Source organism: Myotis lucifugus, unplaced genomic scaffold, assembly GCF_000147115.1.
Source record: "Myotis lucifugus unplaced genomic scaffold, Myoluc2.0 scaffold_160, whole genome shotgun sequence".
In the NCBI taxonomy this organism is placed as follows: domain Eukaryota; kingdom Metazoa; phylum Chordata; class Mammalia; order Chiroptera; family Vespertilionidae; genus Myotis; species Myotis lucifugus.
The window spans coordinates 936143-944705 of NW_005871208.1; the positions used below are offsets into that span (position 1 = coordinate 936143).

An 8563-nucleotide genomic window follows, 5' to 3' on the forward strand; every position below is an offset into this window, starting at 1 on the left:
GTTCGCATATGCTGCCGGGGCCCAGCACCGGCCCGATCGCTCAGTGCCGTCAGTGGGTGCGAGCGGTGGCTGCCAGCCCCAATCGCCCCTCAGGGCTTCTCCACCTCCCCCTGCTCCTGAGTGGTGATCAGGGCCCAGCAGCCGCCTCTCACACCCACTGCCGGCGATGGCCCCACTCTCACCCGCAGCCAGCACTGGAGCCGCTGCTGGTGCTGGCCCCAATTGCTCTGCACTGTTAGTGGGTGCGAGCAGGGGCTGGTGCCGTCTGTGAGTGGGGCTGGTTGCAGACGGGACCAGGGCCCGCAGCAGGAGGGGCTCGGCGGGGGCGTGGAGGATGGGCCGAGGGCACCGCATCCTTGGTGCCCACAGTTCCTTTCAAGGTGCATGAATTTGTGCACTGGGGCCTTAGTCTTGGAATAAGAAAAGAGGTTTTGGCAATTAAAAAGTACTGAACTAAAACTCAATAGAGGAAGTGAAAAGTAGAATAAATACTACTGGATGATAGAGAAAGTCATTCAGGAGATCAGATGGAGGAACTATCTTGCAACATGGAACAAATTACAAAGAAATGGAAATTATGAGTGAGAAGATAAGAGGATGCTAAAGCTAGGAGATCTTATATCTGAATAATATTTGTTTCAGAAGGCAGGAGAAAAGAACAAATAGAGGAGAACCAATAAAGAAAGAAATAATAGAAGAAAACTTTTCTGAGCTAAAGAAAGACTTGAGCATTAACATACAAAGGGTTCTTCAAATGCCTAGCAAGATTAATAATAAAAACAAGATACACACCTAGTCATCTCGGTGAAATTTCAGAACTTCAAAAAAAAAAAAAAAAGTAAAAATCCTAAAAACTTCCAGACATAAAACAATCAACAACAAAAACAGTTTACCTGAAAGGGAAAGAGAATCAGACTGGCACTGGAGGTCTCATTTGCAATGTGGAAAGCCCTATGATCATTAAATGATCCCAACAGCTTCCAGGGAAAAGAACTCAGATCCAAGAATCTTGGCCAAAATGTTATTAAGTGTAAGAGTAGAAGACAGAACTTTTCAGATCTCTAAGGATCTATGTACCATTTTTCAGTAAACCATTCAAGAGTTAGTTTTAGATAAATAAAAATTAAATTTGAAAAAAACCACACATCCCAAGATAGGGGAAGACAAAGAGCAAATGAAACAGTGGAGAGCAATAGATCTAGTAAAATTTATAGTAAATAAATGGATGATGATAAACTAATTTTTACACTATGTTATACATTAGAAAGGATTTTTGAAATAGAAGGCAAGGGGGAAAATCCTTAGTAATAGGTTGAAATGAAAATTACAGATTATTTCAATCAAACTAGAATATGGGATGGAGAGGCTGATGTGGTTGAGAGGAAAGAGGTGATGAGCATGAGGAAATAAAAAGTGCTATAAGATTGTGCTGAGTTAAAGGGGGTCATATAACTATATAATTTTGGTATGTTGATAGCAAATTATCAAATAGAAATAGAATATGAATTTAATTATAAACAGAAATATGAATTTCAATATCTCTATCATCCAGCAGTATTTATTCTACTTTTCACTTCCTCTATTGAGTTTTAAATTTAGTAAATATTAGTGAACTTGAGATGGATAGAAAAACTTCCAAATACCAGGAAGGGAAACATTTAATTTAAAACAGAAAAAAAACTGAAAGGATACCCATAATAGTAGAGACCTATGGGGTCAGGTAAGGAAGGTGGGATTTAGAGAAGTGAAGGGAGAACTTTCATTTTTCCCCTTCTTTGTTCTTCTCTAATTTTTGAATCCTTTTAAACAATTAGGATGCATTGATTCATTGCCTTATAATTATAGACAATAAAGTCAGAAACACTGAAAAGTCAACACTATTCAAAGATGCAAAGGTGATGCCATTTGCAATGTCTTTGGAGAAACTCCTTTCTTTCCCTGAACACACCCTCCGCGCCCCCCCCCCCCCACAATAATGAGTAATGATTATTACTGGAGAAAAGTATGTGGCTAACTTCTGACACGACTTTTATGTTCAAAGTAAAAGCTAAAGAATTATGCCATAAACAAAGATGTCTATCTGTGTACTTACAAGTTCCCATTTATTGAGAAGAGGTGTTCTGACATGCCCTATGGGGGATGCACTGTTCTCAACTTTAGAAAATTGGACTCTGTGATGGGCCTAGAAGCCACCAGCGCAGTGGCATGGCCTAGTAGATCTTCTTTTTTTATTATTATTTATTATGTCTTTTTTACCCTAGTCCAGACACAAATCTCTTTTTTAAATATATTTTTATTTATTTCAGAGAGGAAGGGAGGGAGATAGAGGTAGAAACATCCATAATGAGAGAGAACCATTGATCAGCCGCCTCCCGCACGTCCCACACTGGGGATCGAGCCTGCAACCCGGGCATATGCCCTGACTGGGAATCAAATCATGACCTCCTGGTTCATAGGTCAATGCTCAACCACGGAGCCACGCTAGCTGGACCACAATAAATCTTGATTTTCAAAATCATCTCCTTAGCCACACAAAACTATGGGATACATCTCATGTTTGTCACACATATGCCCCCTTTCTGTTTTGCTAAGAAAGAGGTGTTTAATCATGTAACAATTTCTTTCCCACAGAGGAATGCCACAACTGCCACCATGAGAACAGCTGCAGACCAGTAGCTGTGGAAGTAGATCTTCTTAACCTAGGAGTTAAGGCACCCTCATTTTAGTTTTGTCCCTGCCATTTGTATGGGCTACATCAGTGGTTCTCAACCTTCCTAATGCCGCGATCCTTAATACAGTTCCTCATGTTGTGGTGACCCCCAACCATAAAATTATTTTCGTTGCTACTTCATAACTGTAATTTTGCTACTGTTATGAATCGTAATGTAAATATCTGATACGCAGGATGTATTTTCATTGTTACAAATTGAACATAATTCAAGCATAGTGATTAATCACAAAAACAATATGTAATTATATATGTGTTTTCCGATGGTCTTAGGCGACCCCTGTGAAAGGGTCGTTTGACCCCCAAAGGGGTCGCGACCCACAGGTTGAGAATCGCTGGGCTACATGCTTTTGTGCAAGTCATCTAACCTCTCTGAAGCTGACTTCTCACCACAGAAATACTGTGATCCTGCACTTAATCAACATTCCCTAAATGTTTATTTTATGGATAGTGAATAAATAAATGAATGAAGTAACTTGTCTGAGGTGACCCTTAGTGGAAGCCTACAAGTATCTAGCTTAACACACAGTGAAGATGGGTCCCTCCTACCTCCCTTCCCCCCACCCCTCAGCACTCTGCACGCCTCCTGGAGGATGCGCTCCTGGTTCTCCACGGAGCACAGGACCAGGGTGCAGACCACCACGTCCATGGAGCCATCGGCCACCGGGTGCATGTCCTCCCCGGCGGCCACCACGAAGCGCTCAAACTGCACGTGTCGGTTCTCAGCGATGCTCTTGATCAAGAACTTCTCAAAGTTGGGGTTGGGGTCAACACAGGTCACCCTGCATCCGGGCGGATAGAACCTGAAGTTGGCCCCGGTGCCACAGCCCAGCTCCAGCAGGGAGAGCTCCCCCGAGGGGCTCGCGTGCTCCTGCAGGCTGCTGAAGAGCTCCCGCTTGTGGCTCGCCATCTGCTTGTGGTACATTGAGATGAACCTCACCAAGAAGTAGGGAAAGTATTTGTTTGCATATCCCATTCCACAAGCCCAGAAAGTTCAGCAAGTACAAGGGGAATGCCAGGATGCGGACGGCCAGAAAGAGAAGGTGGGTGAGGACTGCCAGTGTGCAGGAAATAGAGCCCAGAACACAGGGATGGGGGACGAGGAGAGGGATGCGGGTGGTAATGTACGATTCTGTAGACCTCCTAGCAGTGCAGGCATCAGGTGAGGGATGAGGTGGGGGAAGTGAGAGCTTGACTCCCAGTCTCCTTGGGCTCTTACCAGCAAGGAGGAGACAGGACGCGTGAGCATGTTCCAGCAGTCATCTGCCACAACAATAACGTCAACACCAGAAACAGCTCCCATTTACTGAGCCTCTAAGTATATTTTATAACATTATCTTCTTCAATACTTAAAAGAACCCATGGGATCGACACTATTAATTCCCCGTTTTACAGAAGGAGAAACTGAGTCCCACAGAGGTTAGCTACAAGATTGCGCAGCGGGGAAGCGGCAGTCTAAGTAGAATCAGAGTCCACACCTTCATCCGGGTGCTGCAGGGTGTCCCGGGGATGGCTGGTCTCTTAGGGAGAGTTACTATCATGCATGCAGGGTGTAGGGACAGGTCAGAACCACCCCACAACATGTCTTTATCTATGAGAAATAGCCATTCTAATGGAGTCTGTAGAACCTTCTCTGGCTAACTAGCCTTCTTGCCCACCTTTGCATATCCATGTCCATCCTTGGTTCCTTCTTGCCATCAACGTAGAGGCGTTTCTCCTCTGCAACAAGCTGGCCTCACCTGGACTCTTAAACTCACCCTCCAAACCCCCTCCCTGCCCCATAAGTTAGCTCCCCGCTCATATTTAACATCTCTCCCTATGGTCTAGCCCCTTTTCCACTGCCAAGCCGCATGCTCAAATCTATTTATGCTACAATAACTTTTTCCTTTAGCTTGCTTTCCATTCAAGTTAACTTCTCATCTCATTTTCCTTTACTGTCAAACTTCATGAGAAATTGTAGTTGGCACTCCGTGTTTCCATGTCCTCACCCCATTCAAACCTCAGCCTGCTGATGACTGGCTTTTACCCCCACAGCTCCAATGAAAGTGCATGCAGACAAATGAGAAGGCGGCCAGAGGGAAGGGGAGTAAGACAGGGTGACAGAGGACTAGGAAGTGGTGACCAATGAGCGGAATGGAATGCTGCACCTGAGGATCCCAGAGAGGCTGGTGTCCAGGACACAGGTGGAGAGAGCCAATCCTCAGAGCCCCGAGGGAGGGAGAAGGAGAGGGTGGGAGGTAAGGTTGGGTGGGGGAAGGAAAGTAAGGGAGTTTTTGCCAGATGGCCTTGATTTTCTCAGTGAGAAAGAATGCGCTGATACTTTAATTTTTTTTAGTTTATTTATTTTTTGCTCTGATAATTTTCGAGAGTGCAGGTGCAGGGTATAGGGTGGCATAGAGAGTAGAGAAGCTTTACAGTAGCAACCAGGACATCTGGGAGAGGTTGCTGAGCAAAGGCAGAGGGAAGTGCCCAGTAGCAAAGAGGGTGCAGCGGAGCCTGAGGATCTGATTTGGTGGTGGCACCAGATCTACAGGAGACGGTTTTCTTTGCCGATGCTCTGCAGGTTAGAGTTCGCAGAGAAATTCAGTGTTTAGGCTGAATAGGCCTGGGGGTTTTTCCTCTTGGAGGAGACTGACGGCTGCGGGGTCAGGGAGGGAGGGTCCAAGCTGGGAAGAAAGTCTGAAGGAAGGTGGTAGGCGGGGAGAAATGTCACAGTCGGGATAAGGACTGAGGCTGTGGAACATGTTTGTTGAGACTGAGAGCTACGAACAGCCCTGTGTGTGAAAGACTTCAGAGTAAAGCAGTGTAGGGTCTAGAGCAGTGGTTCTCAACCTTCCTAATGCCGTGACCCTTTAATACAGTTCCTCATGTTGTGGTGACCCCCAATTTCATTGTTACAAATTGAACATAATTAAAGCATAGTGATTAATCACAAAACAATATGTAATTATATAAAGGTGTTTTCCGATGGTCTTAGACGACCCCTGTGAAAGGGTTGTTCGACCCCCAAAGGGGTCTCGACCCACAGGTTGAGAACTGCTGGTCTAGAGCAGGGGTCCTCAAACTTTTTAAACAGGGGGCCAGTTCACTGTCCCTCAGACCGTTGGAGGGCCGGACTATAGTTTTAAAAAAAACTATGAACAAATTCCTATGCACACTGCACATATCTTATTTTGAAGTAAAAAAACAAAACGGGAACAAATACAATATTTGTATTTGCATGTGGCCCGCGGGCCGTAGTTTGAGGACCCCTGGTCTAGAGTGTGGCAATGGGCAGAGACAAGAGAAAAGGATGGAAGTGAAAGTCAGTGGAATTGCAGAGCTAAGGAACGATCAGGCTAAGATACTGGGAGGTCATCCACATGGAGGATGAGGGTGCCGGTTGGGGAGGAGCAGCAGGAACCAGGCGCCAGCATCCCTGCTGAGGGTGAGGGAGTGGCAGGAGGTCAGGAAGTGACTGTGAGCTCAGCAGGGACCAGCTTCAGAAGAGGAGGTAGACGTGGGATAAGTGGATGGCATGAACTTTGTAGGACTTTAAAAAAATTACAGTGACTTATGCAATCAATATATAAAGGTAAAAACACTATCACTATGTAAGGGATTTTATTCTTTTCAATGAATAGCATTCCTCTGAATGTATGCAGCTCAATAGATTTAATCACTTCCCATAGAAGGGCAATTATGTTGTTTCTGTTTCTCACTGATATAAAATAATGGCAGCAGAGACCACATGTATGTGTGCACTTTTGATGAGAACATCTATAGGATAAGTCCCTGGCAGTGGAAATGTGGAACACCCCCTGCCAGGGAAGGCGCTGGCTTTCTTTTAAATTCGTGTCAACTGAACCCATGATGAAGGCAGAGCCTTATCTTGGGGGCATATCTAACCAAGAGGTGGGAATGCCTCAGTTGACCTTCAAAGCCAGGTGCTGGGAAATGGGTTCTTGTCTAATTCTAGTCAAGCACCAGGAAGGAATGCGATTCGGACCCACCCGGAGGTGACTATTTATGAGGAAGCCACAAGAACGCACACATTCCCCCTTCTATTTACCCTTAGTAAAACTTCCCGGTATTTGGCTATAAATAAAAGTTGCTGCGATGGCTCTGGGCCCTGTTCATCTATCAGAGAGCAGACGCCACACCGGGTCCCAGCTTCCCTCTATTTCTGTCTCAGAGAGTTAGAAACATCGATGAGAGAGAAACATCGATCAGCTGCCTCCTGCATACCTCCCACTGGGGATGTGCCCGCAACCAAGGTACATGCCCTTGATAGGAATCAAACCTGGGGCCCTTCAGTCCCCAGGCCGACGCTCTATCCAATGAGCCAAACCGGCTAGGGCCTCAGTCTTGTTTTATTCATTTTTCCTTAAAACCTCGTCGCGTTCTATTCAAGATTTCATCAACCCCTGCGTTCTCTCTCTCTGTGCTGGTCGCAAGAAAAGAAAACGCCATTCCCACCATATCTACCGCCACGAACAGGGATCCCCATAGGAAATACTTGGTTAAGGACAAGTGTATTCGTCCTGGCTGGTGTGGCTCAGTTGGTTGGAGTGTCATCCAAACACTAAAAGGTGGTGGGTTTGATCCCCAGTCAAGGGTGCATGTTTCTCTTTCTCTCCTGTCCTCTCTCTAAACAAAACAAAACAAAACAAAACTAAACAAAACAAAACAAAACACCACACAAGTGTATCCATTTTGTTTAGATAAGAACAAATGTCTTCAGTTTTGACAGAGGATGAGCCAGTCGATGACCCCGTGAACAAAGGACAAAACTCTGTCACCCACATTCTAACCTCTGTGGGGCTCAGTTTCTTCTTCTGTAAAATGGGGAATAAATAGTGTCTATCCCATGGGTTCTATGCCATAGGGTTAGTGTGAGAATTAAATGGGTGAAGAGATGCAAAGTGCTTAAAACACTGCCAAACACATGTAAAGTAAGCACTATGTAACCAGTGGCTCATATTCTTTTTTTTTAAATTTAAATCTTATTTTCAACTACAGTTTACATTCAACATTACTTTATATTAGTTTCAAGTGTGTATCATAGTGGTTAGACAATCATATACTTTACAAAGTGTTCCCCCAATATTTCCAGTACCCAGTTGGCACCATACATAGTTATTACAATACTAGAGACCCAGTGCACAAATTCGTGCATGGGTGGGGTCTAGCCAGCCTGGCCCCTATCGGCGGATCGGGTCTGGGCCTGTTGGGAGGAGGAGATGGCGGGAGGTTGGCTGGCTGGCCCGGGGGAAGGGGCCGCGGGTGTTTGCGGTGAGGGGGGCCAATCAGGGGCAAGGCCGGCTGGGGGGGAAAGGCCGTGGGAGGTTGGCTGCCGGCCACCCCCCCCCCCCCCCCCTAAGGGAGATTTTAAGGGTACAATGGGGCACCTTGCGAAAACCAATCCCGGTTTTCCGGGAGTCTTGGGGCCAGGGCTTTGTTAAACACTAAAAATGAATTGGCGAATTTATTTCCCGAGATGGGGGAGTTGAAAGGCGGTGACAATGGGGGGGACGTGGCAATGTAATTGTTTAGGGTTTGGGGCTGATTGTAGCAGGGGGTCGGACGGACGGGCCCTCTTGCTCAGAGACAGGGGAGGAAGAGAAGGGGGTGATATTTGGCCGGATCGTTAATGTTAAGTTTTGTGAAGGAGGATGTGAGTGACTGGAGAAGAAAGTTGTAACGATGAGGTTGTCTTCTAGAGCGCAACGCTCACTCCAGCGCGCATAAGATAAAAGCTGTAGTCAGCTGTATCTAGTTGTTTTTGATATCGCAAAAAAGGGGAGGAGAAGCTGAGGCGACAGATTGCGCAGCACACGGTGAGGTGGTGCGGCG

General features: G+C 45.9%; 1 protein-coding gene and 1 non-coding gene across 2 annotated transcripts; both read right to left on the minus strand.

The window, feature by feature from the left end:
* Nucleotides 1-889: 889 nt before the first annotated feature.
* On the minus strand, nt 890-4406 carry LOC102441754 (methyltransferase-like protein 7A). Its single transcript, XM_023759656.1, is given in 5 exon segments — nt 890-893; nt 1693-1708; nt 3278-3689; nt 3691-3871; nt 4387-4406. Coding segments are annotated over 5 exon segments (633 nt in total).
* On the minus strand, nt 2552-2684 carry LOC111827412. Its single transcript, XR_002830966.1, has one exon. It is a non-coding gene; the product is annotated as a small nucleolar RNA SNORA41 (small nucleolar RNA).
* Nucleotides 4407-8563: the final 4157 nt, after the last annotated feature.